Source organism: Mobula birostris, chromosome 5, assembly GCF_030028105.1.
Source record: "Mobula birostris isolate sMobBir1 chromosome 5, sMobBir1.hap1, whole genome shotgun sequence".
NCBI lineage: Eukaryota > Metazoa > Chordata > Chondrichthyes > Myliobatiformes > Myliobatidae > Mobula > Mobula birostris.
Genome location: NC_092374.1, coordinates 194845910 through 194870762, shown reverse-complemented (window position 1 = coordinate 194870762; position 24853 = coordinate 194845910). Strand labels below are relative to the sequence as shown.

The window sequence follows — 24853 nt, the reverse complement described above, 5'->3', positions numbered from 1 at the left end:
CTATGTTTAACACTCAAGGATACACTTTGTATCAAAAGGACAGGCAGGTAGGCAAAGGGTGTGGGGTGGCTCTGTGATAAAAAAAAAAATAAAATCCTTAGAAAGAGGTGATAAAGGGTCAGAAGATGTAGAATCCTTGTGGGTAGAGTTAAGAAACACAAGGGTTAAAAAGACCATGATGGGAATTATATACAGTCCTCCAAACAGTAGCCAGGATATAGGGTATAAATTACAACAGAAGCTAGAAAAGACACGTCACGAGGATAGTCATGAGGGACTTCAATATGCAGATAGATTGGGGAAATCAATTGATGCAGGTGTCCAAGAGAGAGAATTTGAGGAATGCCTCTGAGATGGCTTTTTAGAGCAGCTTGTGGTTGAGCCCACTAGGGGATCAGCTTTTCTAGATTCGATGTTGTGTAATGAACCAGACTTGATTCGGAAGGTTAAAGTAAAGGAAGCCTTAGATGACAGTGAACATAATGTGATAGAATTCACTCTGCAATTTGAGAGGGAGAAGCTAAAGTCATGTGTATTAACATTCCAGTGCAGTAAAGGAAATTATAGAGGCGTGATTGGAAGGGGACGCGAGCAGGGACGACAGCTGATGAGCAATGCCTGGAGTTTCTGGGAGCAACTTGGAAAGTGCAAGATAGGTCCACCCCAAGAAAAAGTATTCTGAAAGGAAGGTGATGAAAACATGGCTGACAAAGGAAGTCAAATACAGCATAAAAATAAAAGAGAGGGCACATAATATTGAAAAAATCAGTGGGAAGTGGCAAGCATTTAAAAACCAATAGAAAGCAACTAAGATAAGACATAAAGAGACACAAGATGAAATATGAAGGAAAGCTAACCAAAAATATAAAACAAGATACAAACTGTGTCTTCAGATATACACAGAGTAAAAGAGAGAGGAGAATGGATATCGGACCGGAGGAAATAAAAGGAGAATGAGTCAGTGGAGATTACATACTTGGATTTTCAGAAGGTGCCACATATAAGGCTCTTAAGAAGATTGGCCCATAGTATTACAGGAAAGATACATGAATAGAAGATTGGCTGACTTGCAGGAGGCAAAGTCAAAGTCCATCCCAAGTCTTTGTGGCCCATCAGGGGGGTACTTATGCCAGTTTCTGTGGCGTGAAGCAACTGAGAGTACAAGACTCCTCCACGAGGTTAACCCCCAGCATTTGCCAGTACCCATTTTCAGCTGGGTGGACTGGAACAGTGTGTGGTTAAGCACCTTGCTCAAAGACACAATGCTGCCTTGGCCGAGACTCGAACCCACAACCTTCGGGTCGTGAGCCCAACGCCCTAACCACTTGGCCACACGCCACAGCTCCTTTGCAGGAGGCAAAGAGTCGGAATAAATTGCGCCTTTACTGATTGGCTGCTGATGACTAGTGGCTTTTTGCAGAGGTCAGTGTTAGGACAGCTTCTATTAGATGACAGAATTGATGGCTTTGTGGCCAAGATTGTGGAGGGCCAATTGAAGAAGTAGGGAGCCTGCAGAAGGAGTTAGACAGATTAGGAGAATGGGCAAGGAAGTGGCAAATCGAATATAGTGGAGGGAAGTGTAATTTGGTAGAAAGAATAAAGGTACAGACAGCTTTCTAAATGGGGAGAAGATTCAAAAATCAAAGGCGTAAAAGGGCTTGGGAATCCTCATGCAAGATTCCCTAAAACTTGTAGTTTTAGTCAGTGGTAAGGAAGGCAAATGCAATGTGAGAATTCTTTTCAAGAGGACTCAAGTATAAAAGCAATTATGTAATACTGAGGCTTTTTAAGGCATTGGTCAGACTGCACTTGGAGTATTGTTTACAATTTTGGGTCCCTTATCCAAGAAAAGATGTGCTAGCATTAGAGAGAGTCCTGAGGAGGTTCACGAGAAGGATTCCAGGAATGAACGGGTTAATGTATGAGGAGTGTTTGATGGCTCCTCAAAGAATTGGCGGGGGGGGGGTGGAATCTCACTGAAGCCTATCACACATTGAAAGGCCTAGATAGAATATTGCTTATATCTATTTACAAAGCTAGCAGCTTGAGTTCATTTCACTGCTGTCAGTAAAGAGTTTGCACATTCTCCTTGTGACTGTGTGAGTTGCCTCCTGGTGCTCCAAGTTCCTCCCACTTTCCAAAGCTGTACAGTTCGGAAGGTTAACTTGTCACCTGAGTGTAATTTAGCAGTAAAAGTTTGTTGGGTTAGAAGAGGTATGTAACCGTGCTATATCTCTAAATAAAAATAAATAAAATCTCCTCAGCTCCTCCCTGAAGCTTCCCAAATCCTTTCTCTAATCTGGTAGCCAGAACTGAAGAGGTAGTGACCGGGTTTAAGGTGCAGCCTAAAGGTGGAGGTTAAGACCAAGGTCAAACGCAAGAGGCTGCCGATGGAAGCTGTAGCAACAGGCGATCTGTTGGAGGGAACTCAGCAGGTCAAGCTGCATCTCTGTGGGTGGTGGGGATGAGGAACTGTCAGTGTTTCGGGTTGAAACACTGCTTCGTGAGAATGGAGAGTCAAGACAGCTAGTATAAAGGGACAGGGAAGTGGGAGACAGTATTCAAAAGGTGACCAATAGACCACTAAGGGGAGAAGGATGAGGTCCAGACGGAGCCTGCTGGGAGAACGGTGGAGTTGGGAGAAGCAGAAGTCCAAGAGACAGGGGAAATGTGAGCAAGGCCTCCATCAACTCCAAGTGAAAGGGAAATAACACGTCCTGCAAAAGGAGGAACTCTCAGATGTCTAGAACAGAGAGCAGAGAAAGAGCTGGCATCCTTACAAAAGACAGGGTGGGAAGGTATAGTCCAGGTAGTTGTGGGAGCCAGGGAGGTTTGTAGTTAATGTCAGTGATCAGTTTGTCTACAGACATGAAGAAAAAAAGACCTTGAAAAGGGAGAGGATGTCAGCAATGGTTCAGTTGAACTTGACGGTGGAAATTAGTGGCAATGGTGATAACATTGACAAGTTTTACAAGGGTCAAGAAGAAGCGCCAATTAATTGAAACTTTCCCTCTCCATCCTGCCCTCCCCATTAATCCCCACCCCACCACTCAAACCCCTTACTGAAAGTCTTGGGAGCAAATGGGTGGGTTCCTGGTCTCAGCTCCAACGAGTGGGTGAAGTGTGATGGAGCTGATGATGTAGATCCGATGTCCAGAATTTCGATGAAGCGTCGGAAAGGGTCCAGAGGAGGTTCACGAGAACGATGCAGTGAATGAAAACGGTAACCTATGTGGGGCATTTGATAACTCTGGGCCTGTACTCACTGGCGTTCAGAAGAACGACAGGGGATCCATTGAATCCTATCGAATATTGAAAGGTATAGGTAGAGTGGATTTGGAGATGTTTCCTGTACAGGAGGAGTCTAAGACAAGAGAACAGAAGGATGACCCTTTAAAACAGAAGCCAGGAGGATTTTCTTTAGCTAAAGAGTGGTGAATCTGGGGAATTCATTGCCACAGATGGCTGTGGAGGCCAAGTCATCGATATATTCAAAGCAGAGGTTGATAGGTTCTTGATTGGTTAAGGCATTGAAGATCTACAAGGATGTTGCCTGGAATGGGGAGCATGCCTTATGAGAATCGGTTGAGTGAACTCGGCCTTTTCTCCTTGGAGTGACGGAGGATGAGAGGTGACCTGACAGAGGTGTATGAGATGATGAGAAGCATTGATCGTTGTGGATAGCCAGAGGCTTTTTCCCAGGGTTGAACTGGCTAACATGAGAGGGCACAGTTTTAAAGTGCTTGGAAGTAGGTACAAGGGGGATGTCAGAGGCAAGTTTTCCACACAGAGAGTGGTGGGTGATGGAATGCACTGCCAGCGTTGCTAGTGGAGATGGGTACAATAGGGTCTCTTAAGAGACTCTTAGAAAGGTACATGGAGTTTAGAAAAATAGAGGGCTATGTGCTGGGGAAATTCCGGGCAGTTTCTATAGTAGGTTACATCGTCAGCACAACATTGTGGGCCGAAGGGCCTGTAATGTGCTGTAAATTTCTATGTATCTATGTTATGGGGAGAAGGCAGGAGAAGGAATTGAGTGGGATAATAAATCAGCCATGATGGAATGGCAGAGCAGGCTCAATGGGCTGAATAGCCTACTTACGCTCCTATATCTCACTGTCGTACGGGTGGTATGGGGAGGGGGTGAGAGAGCCCTGATTGTGTTTGGATGTTTGGGGTAACTTGGGCCTTTGTCTATGATCTTTTTTAGGGGAAGGCACGGAGGTCTTTGCAGCAATAATTCAGCGGGCGTGAACACCAGTGGTGGAGTATGCACTGGGAAATTTGTTGATGTTTGTGGAGATTAGCCATTGATGGTTGGGACATGGTCGGGACACTGGACACTTGCAGCAATAAGGATATGAAATATAGGAACAGGAGTAGGCCACTCAGCCCGTCAAGCCTCAATCAATACTATCATAGATGATCATCTCCACTGTGCTAAGCCCTCAATACCCTTGTCCTTTCAAAGATTTATTTTACTTAGAGATACAGTATGTAACAGGCCCTTCCACCAATTACACCCATGTGTCCAATTAACCTGTTATCCCATACGTCTTTGAAACGTGGGAGGTAAAGGAGACCAGAGCATCCAATGGAAAGCCAAATGCTCAAGGGGAAAATGTTTTAACCCTGGAGTTAAAAGTATCATGGATGGAGAGAAGACCTTCCACAACCTCCCAGCATCTGACATCAAGCACACTTCCCAGGAGAGCTCTGTCATTCCGCAGCCCCAGAACACCCCATAGCCCCTGAATCCAGCGGCATCCTTTACTTTGCCATTACGATCTCCTCCATAACACAGGCCGACAAACTCCAGCATCACTGGTCAGCAGCTGTAGGGAGCGGAATGCTGAGGGAGGGCGGTGGGCCATTCTCTGACACCCCTCCGACGTGTGAGCCATTGGAATCTGACTAGCAGAAGGCAGAGAGTGGGAATGAAGGGGGTCTCAAACAACAGGAATTCTGCAGATGCTGGAAATCAAGCAACACACATCAAAGTTGCTGGTGAACGCAGCAGGCCAGGCAGCATCTGTAGGAAGAGGTACAGTCGACGTTTCAGGCCGAGACCCTTCGTCAGGACTAACTGAAGGAAGAGTGAGTAAGAGATTTGAAAGTTGGAGGGGGAGGGGGAGATCCAAAATGATAGGAGAAGACAGAAGGGGGAGGGATGGAGCCAAGAGCTGGACAGGTGATTGGCAAAAGGGGATACGAGAGGATCATGGGACAGGAGGTCCGGGAAGAAAGACAAGGGGGGGGGCACCCAGAGGATGGGCAAGAGGTATATTCAGAGGGACAAAAAGGAGAGTGAGAGAAAGAATGTGTGCATAAAAATAAGTAACAGATGGGGTACGAGGGGCAGGTGGGGCCTTAGCGGAAGTTAGAGAAGTCGATGTTCATGCCATCAGGTTGGAGGCTACCCAGACGGAATATAAGGTGTTGTTCCTCCAACCTGAGTGTGGCTTCATCTTTACAGTAGAGGAGGCCGTGGATAGACATGTCAGAATGGGAATGGGATGTGGAATTAAAATGTGTGGCCACTGGGAGATCCTGCTTTCTCTGGCGGACAGAGCATAGATGTTCAGCAAAGCGGTCTCCCAGTCTGCGTCGGGTCTCGCCAATATATAAAAGGCCACATCGGGAGCACCGGACGCAGTATATCACCCCAGTCGACTCACAGGTGAAGTGTTGCCTCACCTGGAAGGACTGTTTGGGGCCCTGAATGGTGGTAAGGGAGGAAGTGTAAGGGCATGTGTAGCACTTGTTCCGCTTACACGGATAAGTGCCAGGAGGGAGATCAGTGGGGAGGGATGGGGGGGACGAATGGACAAGGGAGTTGCATAGGGAGCGATCCCTGCAGAAAGCAGAGAGGGGTGGGGAGGGAAAGATGTGCTTAGTGGTGGGATCCCGTTGGAGGTGGCGGAAGTTACGGAGAATAATATGTTGGACCCGAAGGCTGGTGGGGTGGTAGGTGAGGACCAGGGGAACCCTATTCCTAGTGGGGTGGCGGGAGGATGGAGTGAGAGCAGATGTACGTGAAATGGGGGAGATGCGTTTAAGAGCAGAGTTGATAGTGGAGGAAGGGAAGCCCCTTTCTTTAAAAAATGAAGACTACTCCCTCGTCCTAGAATGAAAAGCCTCATCCTGAGAGCAGATGCGGCGGAGACGGAGGAATGAAGGGGGCCCCTTCTGCTCCGCTGCTCGCGACTGATGATGGGGTCAGTGTTGGGTCCGCTACTTTTCACATTTTATGTTGATGATCTGGAGGGTGGATTTGGGGGCTGTGTAGCCGTGTTGAGGGATGAGACAAAGATACGTGGAGGGGCAGGCGGTGCTGAGGAAGCAGGTAGCCTGCAGTTGGTTGGGAGAATGAGCAAAGATGTGACAGGTGGAATATAGTGCAGGGAAGTGTATGGTTGTGCACATTTGATAGAAGGGATAAAAGCATCAACTATTTCCTAAATGGAGAGAACATTGAAAAATCAGAGGTGCAAAGGGGCTTGGGAGTCCCGGGCAGGATTCCCTAAAAGTTAACTTGCAGGTTGAGTCTGTAGTCAGACAAGCAAATGCAATTGGAGAATTCATTTCGAGAGGCCTAAAGTATAAACGCAAGGATGTAATGATGAGGCTTTATAGAGTATTGGTCACACTGGTCGCACTTGGCGTATTCTGAGCTGTTTTGGGCCTCTGATCTAAGAAAGGGTGACCTGACATTGGAGAGGGTCCAGAGGAGGTTTACTAAAATGATTCTGGGACTGAATCAGTTAACATATGAAGAGTGTGGCCCTGGGCCTGTAATTTCCAGAACTTAGAAGGATGAGAAGAGAATCTCATTGAAATCTGCCAAATATTGAAAGACCTGGATAGTGTTAATGAAGAGGATGTTTCCAATAGTGAGAGAGTCTAGAATCAGAGGACAAAGCCTCAGAATAGAAGGACGTCCTTTAGAATAGACATGAAGAGTGATTTCTTCAGCCAAGGGATGGAGAATCTGTGGAATTCGTTGCCATACAGGGCTGTGGAGGGCAAGCAATTGGGTATATTTAAAGTGGAGGAAGATAGGTTCTTGATTAGTGAGGGTGTCAAAGATTATATGAAGACAGGATAATGGCATTCAGAGGGAATAATAAATCAGCCATGGTCTAATGGTAGAACAGATCTGATGGGCTGAATGGCCTAATTCTGTTCCCATGTCTTATGGTCTTATGGATCCTCTCTGCCAGTCTGAAAACAGAAGCAGTGCCCTGGGTTCAAAAACACAAAGGCAATGAAATGCTGACCTAGTGGGACTTTGCAATCAGACCTTCTAACCCAGCAAGGAATGTGTGAATCCAAACACCCCTGACCTGACCTACTGAAAATACACTCCCCCAAGTTTCGTTCTTTCACCCCGGCACCACCACCCCTTCTACTACAGTTTCTGGATCAGACCAGGCCCTACGATTTCTGTGGAATCTCAAGGCAGCTTGTTTTTTTTTTAATTTGTTTTCGCAAATGGCCTTGGCTAAATTCAGAGAGGAACACTCGCCTTCAAAAGGCAAGTGAGAAAAGTGAAATGTAAGCATCTAGCAGTGACATCACATCACCAGCAGGAAGTTCAACTATTTCTGTACTCTTGGTGTTTCCTGACAGTCATTAAAAAGTCAGACACTCTTTGGGGAGAGAGAGAGAGAGGGAGAGAGAGGGAAGGAGGGGGAGAGGAAGAAGAGAGAAGAATATCACAGCTTGTTGATGAATCCTCAAGGTAAGAAACTCCTGTGGGATTGTTCTTGTGTGGATTCCTGTCTCTATCCTCTTTGAGCAAACTTTTCTGCCATAACTCAGGGACGGTCCCATCGCTTTCTGGCATTCTCTCTTGTAAGGGAAGTTCTGGTCACTGGTCTGGGCTGATGCCTGTGGTTCTGTTAACACTGCAGGGTGTAACATTGCACAGGGCTTCAGACTTTCTGATGAAGCGTTGATGGACCAAAACTCTGTGCCTCTCCGAACACGCACACAGAGTATTTCACAGATTCGTAGAGTAACACTGAACAGAACTGGATGCTTCGGCCCAATGATCTAGATGACTGTCTAAGTTAATCTTATTTGGCCTATGTCCGTCTCGACAGGGATTCCTGGGGTCCAAGTACCCCTTGCCTAATGATATTGGTTGGGAAGCCCTGCTCTAGACCCTGTCCATGTATCATAGAAACATTGGAAATGCACCACTTTCCTTTGTCGGCTCATTCCATACACCCACCAGCCCATATCCCACATCAGCTACGGTGCAGATCACTTTCAGCTACTTCCCTCAAGCCAATCGATTCCTGAACCTTCCCGCAAAACCCTAAACACCACTACAGTTCAGCAAAGCTATCAGCAGTCCGATCACATTGCACTAACATGGACTTTCTTTTGGTTATAGTGGTGCACTACAGAAAGAAACAGGCCATTTGGCCCATCTAGTCTGTGCCAAACTACTATTCTGCCTAGTCCCATTGACCGAAGCCCTCCATACCCCTCCCTCCCATCCGAGTACCTATCCAAACGTCAATTCTGAAATCGAAGCTGCGTGGTATATAATTCTTTATCTTGCGAGTACTGCTTCCATGAAGCTATGTGCCTACGATGAAGATAAAAACTAGCTTAATCTGTCACACGTAAATCGAGGCGTGCAGTGGAGTGAGTCTTTGCACATCAAATCAAATCAGCCAGGATTGTGCTGGGTGGGGGTCAGCCCACACACTCCCAGCTCCTGCACGCCCACTGCTTACTAACCCTCATACTAACTGTACGTCCTGGTCACATGGGGGGACACCGGAGCACCCAGAGGAAACCCAGGCGGTCGTGGGGAGAGCATGCAAACTCCTTAGAAACAGTGACCGGAATTGAACCCCGATCAGTGATTGCAGGCACTGCCATCGCTAAACGCTACGGGTGGCTACAGTGCCCCCTCACGTTCTGCTGCTAGGTCATTCTTCAAAGCAGCCGGACCCACTTGTCCTTGCGTATGTGGCAATAAACTCAGTTTTGGCTTTGGCTTTTACTAATGTGTAATAAGGTCAGAGCTGATTCAGACACACCGCAATTTACCTGAAGCACCTGGATATACATTATATACAATGCGGGCTCGAGTGTGGAGCAGGCTGCCAACTCAAGTGGTGCACGCAAGCTTGGTTTCAATGCTTGAGAGAAGTTTGGATAGGTACATGGATGGGAGGGGTATGGAGGGCTATGGTGCAGGTCGATGGGAGTAGGCAGAATATTAGTTCGGCACAGACTAGGTGGGCCAAGGGGCCTGTTTCTATGCTGTGGTGCATCATTACTATGACTATGGTATAATTCATACCCCATTTCCTAAGAATAGAGAAAGAGGCCACTCCTACCACTGAGTCTATGCTGGCTTACTATTGCATTACCCCCCTAATTTCCCCTGTAATCTGTTCTTCCCACATCCCCATCCTCTCTACCACTCTCCAACACCAGGGGTAATTTATCACAGCCGATTAACCTGCCCGCCCACGTCTTCAGGAACCACTGGGGGTGGGAAGGTCACAGGGAGCCTGTTCGAGCATCGCACAGAGACAACATCAGAGGCCAGGTTCGAACCGGGTTCCCTGGCGCCCTGAAGCAGCGGCTCTACCCACCATACCACTGAGTCACTCAGTAAGCAGCAAGTGCCAGCTTTACCAGGGACAACTATGCCCTGGGACAAAGAAACACCCCAGCCCAATGGCAGGACTGCTTTGATGACATAATGGAGATTTAGCTGAGTTTGAGACTTTCTAATCCTGTTTAATCTTAGTGGACCCAACAAAGAGAAATAGAAATGTAATTATAAAACAGTTACATTGAAAATAGAGCGTCCTGTCTATGCATGGTCAGATGCTGCGTGCAAATATTTTGCCACATTGTCTAATTTTTTTGAAGGACGTTGTCTAATTTTTTTAGACATTGCCTAGTTTTTTTGAATTGACCAATTATTTTCATTGGACCCAAGTCAACACTGGCAACTTTGGGAAGTAAATACAATTTTGCTACAGCCTTCCAACGTCTCAAAGCTTTCAAATTCTCTGTCTACACACGCAAATGCTGGGGGAACTCAGCAGGTTCGGCAACATCTCGGGAGGGAAAGTACACGGTCAACATTTCAAGTCGAGATCAGGACTGGGAAAGGAAGAAGGAAGAGGCAAGAATAAGAAGCTGGGGAGAAGGAGAGGTGGACAAACTGGCAGGAGATAAATGGGACCAGGTGAGGGGGAAGATGGGTGAATGGGGATGATGCGAGAAGCCAGGAAGTTATAAGTGGACTGGAGAAGAACGAATATGATAAGCTTCTGCCCCCTTCCTTTCCAGCCCTCATGAAGGGTTTTGACCCAAAACAGCAACTGTTTATTCACTGTTGAGGCCAGTTCATTGGCTATATTTAAGAGCGAACTAGATATGGCCCTTGTGGCTAAAGGGATCGGAGGTATGGAGAGAAGGCAGGTTACAGGGTTCTGAGTTGGATGATCAGCCATGATCATACTGAATGGCGGTGCAGGCTCAAAGGGCCGAATGGCCTACTCCTGCACCTATTTTCTAAGTCTCTATGTTTCCATAGATACTGCCTGACCTGCCGAGGTCTGTTAGAGGTTTTTCAGCCCGCAGCTTAATGAGCTGATAACTCTCCCCACTAATCATTTCAATCCGTCCAATCTCAGACACGTCCTTTTCTTCCACACATCCCCTCCCTCCAATGAAAATCTACCTGCTTTCCAGTTCCAAACAAGGGTCTTGGATGTGAAATGTTAATCGTTTCTTGGCCCACAGATACTGCCTAACCTGCTGAATATTTTCTGACCGGATTCCAAACTCAACAAGTGACTCCAGCTTGGATGATATCAAGTTCCTTGACTCATTCCAGCTGTAAAAATGAATTTGGATGGTGCAGGATCCCTGAGGTGCTCAGAGATTCCGCACGTTCAGTCTTGATTTTACTGTCCTGACATGGCTGCTTCTGGCTAAGCATCGACCCTTCAAAGGCAGCAGTTGCAGGGATCCACGTCAACGTAGACTTTATCGGGAAAACTTCTTTACCCAGAGTGGCAAATCTGTGGAATTCATTGCCACAGACGGCTGTGGAGGCCAAGTCACTGGGTACATTTAAAGCAGAAGTTGATAGGTTCCTGATTAGTTGGTGCATTAAAGGGAATGAGAAAGCAGGAGAATGAGTTTGAGAGGGATATTAATTAAGCTCCTGTGTCTTATGGTCTTAGGGCTGGTCTAAAAATAGGAAAATCTTATTTTAGTTGGAGGAGAAACCACGTCAGAGGAAAATTTTGGTCTTCATATTTAGAAAGGGTACTCTTGCATTGGAAACTGTTCAGAGTAAATACACTAGGGTGGTCTGATGAGGGGTAATGATCAGCTTACTCCTACTCACAACACGCTGGAGGAACTCAGCAGGTCGGGCAGCATCCGTGGAAAAGATTGGTCGACATTTCAGGCCGAAACCCTTCGTCAGTAGTAGCTTACTCCTACTGTTTTCAGTCTGGAAGAAGAGATTATCTTTATGAGGATGGGGGTTGAGAAAATGAATGCCCTATTGGGGGTGTCTGGACATAGGGGCTTTCGTTCAGATGGAAATAAATAAGGATGTCTTCTTTGGTGGGGAGGGGGTATTACAGATCTTTGCAGTTCTTCACCCACAGAGCAGTAGAGGTGGGGCAAGATATTCAAGGCAGAAGTGAGCAGATGTTTGTTGTTAAGAAAAGATGAGGGTTATATTCAGATGGGAAGGTAGGCCTCAGGCCTAGGTCAGATCAAGCCACGATTTCCATCAGTGCAAGTTAGGATGGATGGGCCAAGTGGCCACCCCCTCCTATTTCTTAGCAGTAGTCAATTAAGCCCAGGGTTTTCTCTCAATGAAGAACAAGATAAAGAGAAGCCTTGGAAAGAAAGCAGGGTTGGGAAGTTAAGGGGCCATGGATAGAATCATTTCTGCTTCTGGCAAGAGAAAATGGTTACAATTGTTTGATAATCTCTATCCCAAGCATCTTCAGGAATGTCAAGATCATCCAGGATATTGCAGATTACTTGATTAAACCTAATTGGCTAGGCATTGGTTAGAAGACATATGGAGTATTGTCAGCGGTTTTGGGCCACACATATAAGGAAGGCATTAGAGTGCACCAAAATGAATTTATCAGAACTATTCCAGGAATGAAAATGTTAACATATGAAGAGCACTTGATAACTCTGGGCCTGTACTCATTGGAGGTTAGAAGAATAAAGGGGAAACTCATTGCAAAATTGAAGGGCCTAGATAGAGTGGACATGGAGAAGATGTTTCTAGTACTGGGAGAGTGCAGGACCAGAGAGTACCAACTTAGAATACAAGAATGTCCCTTTAGAACAGAGATGGGAAGAATTTCTTTAGCCGGGGGGGGTGCACCTGTGGAAGTTATTTCCATGGACAGTTACAGAGGCGAAGTCATTGGGGATATTTGAAGCAAAGGTTGATAGGTTCTTGATTCTTAAGGGTGTCAAAGGTTACAGGGAGAAGGCTGGAGAATGGGTTGAGAGGGAAAATAAATCAGTCATTATCAACTGGAGGAGCAGACTTGATGGGCTGAATGGTATAATTCTGCTCCTTTGTCTTAATGTCCTATGGGTTAATTCATTAATATCCCCACCAACATAATAACAGTGTGTATCATTTGTAAAATGTTGTTGGAATTGGTTCATCATTATCAACCTTTGCCTTAAATATACAAAATGGCCTGACTTCCACAGCTGGCTGTGGCAGCAAATTCCACAGATTCACCACTCTCTGGCTAAAGAAATCCCTCTGCCTAGAGGATGTTCCTCTATTCTGAGGCTGCACCCTCTAGTCTTAAACCCCCCCACCATAGGAAACACCCTCTGCACATCCAATCTATCGAGGCCCTTCAACATTCGATAGGTTTCAATAAGGTTCCCCCCCTCAATTCTTCTGAATTCCAGTGAGTATAGGCCCAAAGTCATCAAACGCTCCTCATATGATAAGTCTCTCAATCTCAGAATCATTTCTGTGAACCTCCTTTGAACCCTCTCTAATGTCAGCACATTGTTTCTCAGCTAAGTCCATGAGGCCTCACCAGTGTCTTATAAAGCCTCATCCTTCCTTTATAGTTCTCTCGAAATGAGTGCTAACATTGTATTTGCTTTCCTCACCACTGATTCAGCCTGCAAATTAACTTTTACAGAATCGAGCGCAAGGTCTCCTAAGTCCCTTTGCACCTCAGATTTTTTAATTTTCTCTCCATTTAGAAAATAGTCAACCCTTTCATTTCTTCTACCAAAGTGCATGACGATATGTTTTCTGACTCTGTATTCCATCTACCACTTCTTTATCCATTCTCCTAATTTGTCTAATTCCTTTTGCAGTCTCTCTGCTTCCTCAAAACTTCCTGCCATCCACTCATCTTCATATCATCTGCAAACTTGGCCACAAGACCATCAATTCCATCATCCAATTCATTAACATATAACGTAAAAAGAATCGGTCCCAACACAGACCCCTGTGGAACACCACTAGTCACCGGCAGCCAGCCGGAAAGTGCTCCCTTTATTCCCACGCTTTGCCTCCTGCCAATCAGCCAATGCTCTGTCCATGCTAGTATTTTTCCTGTTATACCATGGGCTCTTAACTTGTTAAGCAGGCTCATGTGTGGCACCTTGTCAAAGGCCTTCTGAAATCCAAGTACACAACATCCACTGATTCTCTTTTGTCTATCCTACTTTAAGAAACCATGCTATTTACCACGTGCCTCCAGGTACCCCAAAACTGTAACAATCAACTCCAATGTTTTCCCAACCACTAAGGTCAGACTAACTGACCTATACTTTCCTTTGTTCTGCCTCTCTCCCTTCTTGAAGAGTGGAGTGACATCTGCAATTTTCCAGTCCTCTGGAACCATGCCAGAACCCATTGATTTTTGAAAGGGCATTACTTAAGCCACAACTTCTTCAGCCACCTCTTTCAGATCCCTGGGGTATGTACCATCTTGTCCAGCTGATTTACCCACCTTCAAACCTTTCCGTTTCCAAAGCACCTTCTCCCTAGTAATGGCAACTTCACTCATTTCTGCCTCCCACACTCTCGAACTTCCAGCATACTGCTAGTGTTTTCCACAGTGAAGACTGGTGCAAAATACTTAATCCATTTGTCTGTCATTTCCTTGCCCCCATTACTACCTCTCCAGCAGCATTTTCCAGTGGTCCATAACTACTCCTGCCTCTCTTTTACAGTTTATATATCTGATAAAACTTTTGGTATCAACCTCTCGCTAATTTTTGCCCTGTTATATGCCCTCTCTTTGGACTTTATGTTGGCATTGACTTCTCTTGTCTGCAGCCATCGTGTCATCCTGCCTTTAAAATACTTCTTCTTTGGGATGCATCTACCCTGTGCCATCCAAATTTCTTGCAGAAACTCAACCCATTGCTATTGTCCCTGATAGTGTTCCTTTCCAATCAATTTTGGCCAGCTCTTCTCTCAAGCCTCTGTAATTCCATTTATTCCACTGTAATACTCATACATCTGACTTTACCTTCAATAATATTATGATCAGTGGCTCCTAAGGGTTCCTTTACCTTAAGCTCGCTGATCAATTTCAGTTCATTGGACAACACCCAATCCAGAATAGCTGATCCCGTCATGAGTTCCACTGCAAGCTGCCCTACAAAACCATCTCATAGGAATTTTATAAATTCCCCTTCTTAGTATCCAGTGCCAACCGGGATGCCTGGTATCTTGCAGAAGCAAATACATCAGAGGCATTTAAGAGATATTTGGATAGGCACATGATATAAGGAAGATGCAGGGATATAGATAGATGACAGGGATTAGTGTTTGGGTGTTTTTGATTTGCTTTTTAGATGATTCAGCACAACATTGTGGGGCAAATGGCCTGTTCCTGTGCTGCACTATTCTATGTACACCAACCTGATTTTCCCAATCTACCTGCATACTGAAATCACCCATGACTATCATAACATTGCCATTTTGACACGCATTTTCTATCTCCCCTCGTAGACCACATCCTTACCACTGTTCGGAGGTCTGTTTATAACTTCCATCAGGGCCTTTCTACCCTTGCAGTAGTATCCTGCACTCTTTCAAGAAAGGTTAATTTTCCTCTTATGTGTTTACAGCAGCTCCATTGTGTTCTCCCTGCACTTCCCTGAGTTTCAGACAAGCCCTGTAGTCAACAGTCCATGATAACAGATCTAAATCAAACTCCCTGTAAAAGTCCCAAGCCCTCTGTTTCCTCTCAACATCCCAAAAACCCCAACATGAAGTCAGAGACATATTGATACCAAAACCTCTTGGTCGGGGCAGTTAGTTCAAGCCCCACAGCTGACTAATATTGACTGAGTGTTTGCTGCTGATTCCAACCATATCCTAATGCTCACTGGAACACATCCAAAACACAAGAAACTCTGCAGTTTTTGGAAAGGCTGAGATACATACATAAAATGCTGGAGGAACTCAACAGGCCAGGCAACATCTATGGACAGGGATAAGTGGGCTTAGACATCAATTTCTCTAACTCCAAGTAACTCCCAGTGTGAAAAAGACTAAGGAGCTGGTGGTAGACCTGAGGAGAGCGGAGGTACCGGTGACCCCTGTTTCCATCCAGGGGGTCAGTGTGGACATGGTGGAGGATTACAAATACCTGGGGATACGAATTGACAATAAACTGGACTGGTCAAAGAACACTGAGGCTGTCTACAAGAAGGGTCAGAGCCGTCTCTATTTCCTGAGGAGACTGAGGTTCTTTAACATCTGCCGGACGATGCTGAGGATGTTCTACAGGTCTGTGGTCGCCAGTACGATCATGTTTACTGCTGTGTGCTGGGGCAGCAGGCTGAGGGTAGCAGACACCAACAGAATCAACAAACTCATTCGTAAGGCCAGTGATGTTGTGGGGATGGAACTGGACTCTCTCACGGTGGTGTCTGAAAAGAGGATGCTGTCCAAGTTGCATGCCATCTTGGACAATGTCTCCCATCCACTACATAATGTACTGGTTGGGCACAGGAGTACATTCAGTCACAGACTCATTCCACCGAGATGCAGCACTGAGCATCATAGGAAGTCATTCCTGCCTGTGGCCATCAACCTTTACAACTCCTCCCTTGGAGGGTCAGAAACCCTGAGCCAATAGGCTGGTCCTGGACTTACTTCCTGGCATAATTTATATATTACTATTTAATTATTTATGGTGCAACTGTAACTAAAACCAATCTCCCCAAGGATCAATAAAGTATGACTATGACTATGACTACTATAACTCATTCCCCCAATCCCCTTCTTTCTTTCTCCAATCCCTATTCTGGTTCCCCTCACCTGCCTCTGCTGCTCCTCCTCCTTCCCTTTCTCCCATGGGCCACTCTCCTCTCCTATCAGATTCCTCCTTCTTCAGCCCTTTGCCTCTTCCACCTATCACCTCGCAGATCCTGACTTCTTCAACCCTCCCCCACCCACCCCGCTCACCTGGCCGTACCTATCCCCTGACAGTTTGTACTGCTCCCCCTCTCCCCTTCTTTTTATTCTGGCATCCTCCCCCTTCCTTTCCAGCCCCACCGAAGGGTCTTGGCTCAAAATGTCATCTGTTTATTCCTCTCCATACATGTTGTCTGACCTGCTGAGCTCCTGGAAGACGTCCCAGTCCAGGTACAGTACTGCTTACAGGTTAAATCGGTCTAACAAAGTGCTATTTCCAAAGAGCAGAGACATAGAGATCAGACAGCGGGACAGCGGGCTAAGCTGACTCTGCAAGACAAAATGGGAAATTTGTTAAAAACAGAAACAGAAAATACTTCCTTCACAGAAATCCCTGTGCATCACAGCTTGGTATAACGGCAGCTATGCCCTTCACTGGAAGAAACTGCAGATATTTGTGGACACAGCTCAGCATATTACAGGAAACCAGCCTGCCTAATAAAGACAGGCTGGTTTCTCTGTGTGGGGTCTATCAACTCTTCTCACTGCCTTGGGATAGCAGCCAGCATGATCAAAGACCCCACCACCCCAGACATTCTCTCCTCTCCGCTCTCCCACTGGGCAGAAGACACAAAAAAACTGAAAGCATGTACCACCAGGGTCAAGGACAGTTTCTACCCCACTGTTATAAGAACACCGAATGGACCTCTTGACCTCACAGTCTACCCCATCAAGACCCTTGGACCTGCACCACACATTCTCTGTAATTGTAACACCGTTATTCTGCATTCTATCATTGCTTTTCACTTGTACTACCTCGATGCACTGATGTGACAAAATGATGCGTATGGACAGCATGCAAAACCAAACTTTTCTCTGCACCTCAGTACATGTGAGAATACTAAACAAATGTCCACGTTATTAATTTGTTCCATCAAGCACTCTCAGGCCATGAGTTAGATACAGGGTAAGACTCCACAGGACAATACGTTCCAAATGTTAACCTGCATTCTTGGAATATTCCAGGTGGTAAAGCCTTTGGAATCCTGAAAGCACAACAGGATGACCGGCTGGAGGGAATCAACAAGGTATGCAGATGGATTGAACCGCTGTTCAAAGCATCAGGGCTCTTTGTCAATGTCTGTCCTTTCTGTCGGAGTCGAGGCAGTGCAGTTGATTACTGTGATAGTCGACCATTTCTGGTAGGGGTCTCCATCACGGGAGGTCTCCTATCAAATCAAGTAAGGGTGAAAGGCGTGTGGTGCCTTCAACACTGTTCAGACAAACGCTCCCACACATGCACGCGAGAATAAGCAGTGTAAAGACCCTCCAGTTTCCTAAGGGCATCTGTGAACTTTTATTGCCCCTGTAACCTGTTAGTTTCCTGGTCATTAATAACGAAACTAGATTGAATTCCACGTCCAGTTAGTTATCTGACTGTCATCTTTCCAAGTGACATGTCTCTGCATCATTAGTGCAGAAGTCAGCAACTCCACCACTGTGAGAGGGAAAGGGGGGGAGGAGGGAGAGAAAGGCAGGGAGAGAGAGGGGGGAGAGAGAGAGAGGGAGAGAGAGGGGGGAAGAGAGAGAGTGAAGTGGGAGTGGGAGGAAGGCAGAGAGAAAAGGGGAGAGAGAGGGAGAGTGTGTGCATGAGAGAGAGGATTTATGTAAGAGGGAGAAAGAGGGGTGTGGGGGGAAAGCAAAAGTGAGAGAGAAAGAGGGTTAGAGGAGAGAGAATGAATGGATAAAGAGAGTAGGAGTGGGAGAGAGAAAAAAGTGAGGAAGAGTGAAAGAGAGAGTGGGAGAGAAGGAGTGGGTGAGAGAGAGAAAGTGCGCTGAAGAGAGTTAGGGAGTAAAAGACTAGAGAGAGGCAGCAAGAGGTGAGGGAAAGAGGCAAGAGTGAGTGACAGAGGGGAGAGATCAGAAAAGTGAGAGGGTGAGGCCGATCCAAGTGAGAGAATGAGAGAGAACATGAGTAAGAGTGAGGGAAAGAGAGGAAGTGGGATGAGAGATTGAGAGGGCTGCGAGTGAGTGAGTGAGTGAGAGAGAAGAGATCCAGGGAGAAGAGGGGCTCAGGTGCTGACCAGCCAGACGCAGCCATCTCTATTTTGCAGTTTGTGTCTCCGTTCGGCTGGTGAGCCAGCACTGTGACAACCCAGGCAGACAGCAAGTTGCCCCACTCTCTGAACTCCAACCCAGAAACGTTAGGACGATTGCCAAATCCCACCAGGGCTCTCCGGCCAGGGTGGGGGAGGGTGGAGGAAGAGAAGGAGAAATTGCTTGAAAAGCCTGATAAATCACAGTCCGTAATAGATAATCGGGAACGGATAAACTCCATCAACATTCACATCCTCAAAGTGATTTCTGTTCTGAGAGAAAGGGAAATGTGCCAATGATAATGCAGAAGACTGGACGGATGGCCAAGCATGTGTTTTCCCATCTGTCAGCAGAATTATAATGTTACAACGAGAAATGTTGCTTAAATTGAGGAAGTTACCCAGTGACTCAATGTGTTTAAACATATTGGGAAAGATTAACCCCTTCATAGGCATAGCATGCAGAAAGATCCCAGGCAACCGAGGGGAGAGGAATAACCCTTTCACTCCCCACTTCCCGCTCCATCAGACACTGGGTAGCTTGTTTCAAGGGAAAGGATTAACCCTCTCACAGTCCGTCCCCAGCCTGTACCTGGGGAAATTAACCCTCTCACCACCACTCCCCTCCCACAGTCTGACCCCCAGCCTGTGCCCAGGGTAATTAATTCTCTCACCACTGCTGCCCTCTCACAGTCTGTCCCCAGCCTGTACCCAGGGGGAATTAACCCTCTCACCACTGCTCCCATTCTCAGTCCATCTCTAGCCTGTACCCAGGGGAATTAACCCTCTCAGTCCATTCCCAGCCAGTACCTGGGAGAATTAACCCTCTCGCAACTGTTCCCCACTCACAGTCCATCCCCAGCCTGTACACAGGGGAATTAACCCTCTCACCACCACTCCCACTCACAGTCCATCCCCAGCCTGTTCCCAGGGAAATTAACCCTCTCACCACCGCTCCCACTCACAGTCCATCCCCAGCCTGTACACAGGGGAATTAACCCTCTCATCACTGCTCCCCACTCTCAGTCCATCCTCACCCTGTACACAGGGTAATTAACCCTCTCACCACCACTCCCCCCCTCACAGTCCATCCCCAGCCTGTACCCAGGGGAATTAACCCTCTCACCACCACTCCCACTCACAGTCTGTCCCCAGCCTGTACCCAGGGGAATTAACCCTCTCACCACTGCTCCTACTCTCAGTTCATTCCCAGCCTGTACCAAGGGGGAATTAACCCTCTCACCACTGCTCCCCTCTCACAGTCCATCCCCAACCTGTACACAGGGGAATTAACCCTCTCATCACCACTCCCCTCTCACAGTCCGACCTCAGCCTGTACCCAGGGGAATTAACCCTCTTACAACCACTCCCCTCTCATAGTTTATCCCCAGCCTGTACCTGGGAGAACTAACCCTCTCAGGACCGTTCCCCACTCACAGTCCATCCCCAGCCTGAACCCAGGGGAGTTAACCCTCTCACTGCCACTCCCCTCTCACAGTCTATCCCCAGCCTGTCCCCAGGGACTTAACCATCTCACCACCGTTCCCCACTACTCACAGTCCGTCCCCAGCCTGAACCAAAGGAAGAGATTAACCCTTTCCTCATCGCTCCTCTCCCATCATCACCAGCAGCCCATCCCAGCACCGAGTCCGAACCTCACGGTAATGTAGCAGAAGCCTCCCTGGCATTTAGTACGGGCTGTTGTTCCTTCTCAACCGGACAACCTGACCAGTCAGTTGTTTTCCCTTCTGTAGGAATTCCTGGACACCCCGAAGTACAACACCGACCCAGATCTGGAAGATAAGCTCCGAGCTTTCAAAGGTAACAGCTCCAATCACTCATCTACAATGTGGGGCATTAAGCTAAGGGAGAGGAGGTGGGGACTGGGAGGTGCTGGGGAGCTTTGATTTTGGAAGTTCCAACTGCTCCACTTCTTGGCCCGGACTCTGTCTGACCCTTGTATCTACAGAACAGGACCCGTCCTCTGGTCTGCACTCTCTGCAAGTGCACAGCAAGGTTACAGACCATTCCTGAATAATCAACACCCTCTATTTCCACACACATCCAAAGGTTAACTTTTTCCACAGGCCAGGAAATGCACCAATGTCACTCAATATGGAGATCATGCCAACACAGTATTGTAATGAGTGGCTTTGAAAGCACAGTAGTCAGAATAATTACCAAATAATTACTAAAAGTGGAGAGAGAGAGAGAGAGGGATATGGGTTCCGGGGAGAGTGAGACAGAGAAGTAGAGATAGAGATAGAGAGGGGGACACAGAGAGAGAGGGAGAGAATGTGTATTAGAGAGACTGAGAGAGGGAATGTGAGAAAGAATGTGAGAGAGAGAAAGAGGAAGATAGAGAATATGACAGAGAATGTGTGTGTGTGTGAAGAGAGGAAGAGAGGAGAGAGAAAGAGTAAGAGATGAGAGAAAGGAGAAAGAGAGTGAGACAGAGAGGGTGAGATGCAGTGAGAGGAGAGAGAGAGAGAAAGTGAAAATGAGGGAGTGAAGGAGAAAGTGAGAAGTACAGCCATAATGTATCTGGCTGGGGACAGCAGCCAACATAATCAAAGACCCTCCATTCCTGTCATTCTCTCTTCTTCACCCAAAGCCTGAGTCTGTCCCGAACAGGCTCGAGCAAATCTCCAATATAATATGATCTCTTGATATTCCAGTCTATCTCATCGTGGCCCTTGCACTTTATTTGTCCACCTTTTCACCGTGCTTCCTCTGTAACTGTAACACTCTATCCTGTTTGCTACTTCCCTAGCTCGATACACTCACGCATCAAGTCATAGAATCATGGAACACTACAGTATCGATACAGGACCTTCAGCCCATTGACTCCATGTCGACCATGGTCAACCCATCTGGTCCCAATTTCCTGCCTTCGGCCCAAATCCCTCCAAGCCCGCCCATCCATGTAGAGTACTGCAAAAGTGTCAGGCACCCCAGATTTTTTTATATGGTTTCAGACGGTATAGCCTCCACAGAGCCTCAGTCTCAACATCGAGGCTGTCTGGGATTATCTGGAGAGGCAGAAGAAAGCAAGACAGCCAAAGTCTGCAGAAGGACTGTGGCGACATCTCCAAGATGTTTGGGACAACCTACCAGCCGACTTTCTGATAAAACTGCACATCAGTGAACCTTAGAGAACTGATGCAGTTTTAAAGGCTTAGGGTGGTCACATCAAATATGGATTTGATTTAGTTTTTTACTGTTTACTGCTCTTTATAGAAAACTTTTGATATTCAGAAACTCTTTGTTTCATTACTTTTAAAAGCATCTTCACTTTAACAGAATTTTTTTTACATGTACTTTTGCACAGTACTGTACCCATCTAAATGCTTCTAACCTCAAGTTCGTTAAGGTTGTTACAGCCGGGGGTGGTAGTGGAGATAATCTCCCATTACCCATTAAATGCTCCCAATAGCATGCATCCCAAGTAGCCTCTGACCACGAAGTCCAGCTCCCGGCCTTCATGTGTGGCTTAGCTACTGAGCCCAGTAAAACCATTTCTACTGACAGGAGAAGGGGCAAAGGTGAGCTACTGGCACCTTAGAACCAGTCACTTCAAGCAGACTGGGGCTCAGTTGTGGTTGGCAGCTCACCTGGGTGGAGGACAACTCCCATCTCAAACCTTGCGGCTATACCCCCTCATGGGGAAAGCTTTGGGAGTAAACCCCGAGGAAAATTCCAGAGCAGGAATCCCTAAGGTGTTGAGTTCAACGCTGACTGGCAACTCCTGCTATGCTGCTGATGTCAAAATGGTGCCGCCCCCTTTGGATTCATCATCTGCGTGGAGTGGAGCAGCCTGCTACATGGGCAACAGCTTGCTCTACACGGCGTACTGCCCCAGCTTGTGTATCACAGAGACAGCCGGGACAAAATATCCATGGTCGGCCCTGACCAACAGAGGGACAAGCTAAATTCTGTTATTGTTTCCCCTTGTTCAACTTCAATGTAATGGTTTGATCTGTATGAACAGTATGCAGGGCACCCTTCCCACTGTATTCCATCAATAACAATAATCAATAGTCAGGGGTCTGAACTATTCAGCTGTTGACAAATGGTTCCAACTCCACTTAAAGGCCCCATTGAGTCAAAATGGGTATCGAACCCTCATGGGTTAAGTTAAACATCTGGTATTTCACAACTTTTGAATTGTGGTAAAACAGTTTCTTTTCATTTCATTCCAGAGAAATACATGGAATTTGACCTCAACGCTGAAGGAGATATTGGTAAGTCTCTAAAGTTCTTGTGGGCTGCTGGACTCTCGGTTTTAATTTTATGCAGAGTCATTACTTTCTGTTTCTTTCCACGCTGCAAGCATATAGTGCGTACATCCGCTGAGAGAATATTCTTCACACTGTTAGATAGAGGGTCAGCACAGTACCGTAGGGTTAGCGTAATGGTTGACAGTGCCGGCTGTAAGATTGGGGTTCGATTCCCACCGCAGCCTGTACGGAATTTGTCTGGGGAAGACTGAGGCACTCTCGCTCCCATCCCAAACCCCTGTTTGTGTGGATGCTGTGTCATTAGCTACCCTGTTACACATTAGTGCCACTAAACAACAGACAGCACATTGCATACGATTAAAAGATTATACTTATGAATCTTAATTTGACTAAAGGGTTAGTAAAGAAAGGGAAAAAAAGAAAATGGCCCATTTTAATGAGAAGGTCAAATGTTCACATGTTATAGGTCAAAGTTTCTCCATAGTCATTGATCCTCAAGCGATCTCGCCCCTGGCTTTGTTGAATCATGGTCCCTTTCTGAGTCGAATCCTACGACCTCTTCTCTCCTGCGTCTTCCCTCTTAATCTCCTCTCGAACAGAAGCCCCAAACCCAACCTTAGTGTCCCTCACCAGTGAAACCTCCACTTAATTCAACCATCCTAATTGGATAGCATTCATTTCTCCTCATCTCTTATCTTCAACAATACCCAAACAAGCACAAGCGTGAAAACAGAACAGCATGCCCTTACAGAACTGCTAATAGAAATATATACAGCATAACAGTAAGAATATGAACCATGGCATTACACACACACACTCACACACGCAGAGTTAATATCTCTCTGTGTATGTGTCTGATGGCAAAGGAGAAAAGTTTTTTCCTAAAATGTTGAGTGTGTGCCTTCAAGCTCCTGTACCTCCTCCCTGATGGTAGTAATGAGAATCAGAATCAGATTTAATATGCCCAGCATATGTTGTGAAATTTGTTAACTTTGCGGCAGTAGTACAATGCAGTACGAATAAAAGGCCACAAATTAAAGTAAGTATATATATATTATAGTTGGATTAAATAAGTAGAGCAAAAACAGAAATGGAAAAAAAAGTAGTGAGGTAGTGTTCATGAGTTCAATGTCCATTCAGAGATGGAATGGCAGAGGGGAAGAAGCTGTTCCTGAATCGGTGAGCGTGTGTCCCGGATCTGAGGTGGCATGTCCTGGGTGGTTGGGTGATGGGGTCCCTAATGATGGATGCTGCCTTCTTGAGGAATATCCTTTTGAAGACACCCTCAATCCTGGGGAGGCTGGTGTCCCGTGCATTGGACCCTCCGTTCCAGGGGGCCGACGCAACCAGTCAAAATGCTCTGCATGGTAAATTTGTAGAAAGTCGCTGGACTCTTTGGTGACATAGCAAGTCCCCTCAAACTCCTAGGGAAGTGTAGTCACTGGCGTGCCTTCTTCGTGATTGCATCAATATGGTGGTACTTCCCAGGACTTCACTTACAGGGATCGAGCCCAGATCTTGCAGCTGCAATTAGCACTACGCTACTGCGCTGCCCTTTGATACGTGTCTTCGAGCGATCAGTCCAGAGCCTGCTAACCCTTGCCTGCTCTCCTTCCCTGCAGATATCATGGGCTTGAAGAGGATGCTGGAGAAGATGGGGGCGGCCAAGACCCACCTGGAGTTAAAGAAGATGATAAAAGAAGTGGCGGGCAACATGGGCGAGACCATCTCCTACCGGGATTTCGTGATGATGATGCTGGGGAAACAGTCAGCCATTGCCAAGATGTAAGTCATCAACAGAGGCTGTCAAACTGACCCTAGGCTCACCTGATGGCTAATTCCACGGGGAAGCTTTCACTTGTGCGGGATGTATTAAAACCATCAGGCAGAGGAACAGAATTAGGCCATTTAGACCTCAGTTTGCTCTGCCATGTCATACATTGTTTGCCCTCTCGACCCCATTCTCCTGCCTTCTCCCTGTAATCTGTGACATCCTGACTAGTCAAGAACATACCAACCTCCATTTTAAATATACCCAATCATTTGGCCTCCACAACCATCTG

The 24853-nt window shown here is 46.6% G+C and overlaps 1 protein-coding gene across 1 annotated transcript in view; it reads left to right on the top strand.

Moving 5' to 3' along the window:
* The first annotated feature begins 7628 nt into the window (after positions 1–7628).
* Positions 7629–24853, top strand: part of LOC140197419 (allograft inflammatory factor 1-like) — a 30419-nt gene continuing 13194 nt past the window's right edge. The window contains exons 1-5 of the mRNA XM_072257378.1: positions 7629–7744; positions 17480–17541; positions 20304–20370; positions 22752–22793; positions 24413–24575. Of these exons, the coding sequence (XP_072113479.1) occupies positions 7732–7744; positions 17480–17541; positions 20304–20370; positions 22752–22793; positions 24413–24575 (347 nt within the window). The 5' untranslated portion in view covers positions 7629–7731. The remainder of the gene's footprint in view (positions 7745–17479; positions 17542–20303; positions 20371–22751; positions 22794–24412; positions 24576–24853) is intronic.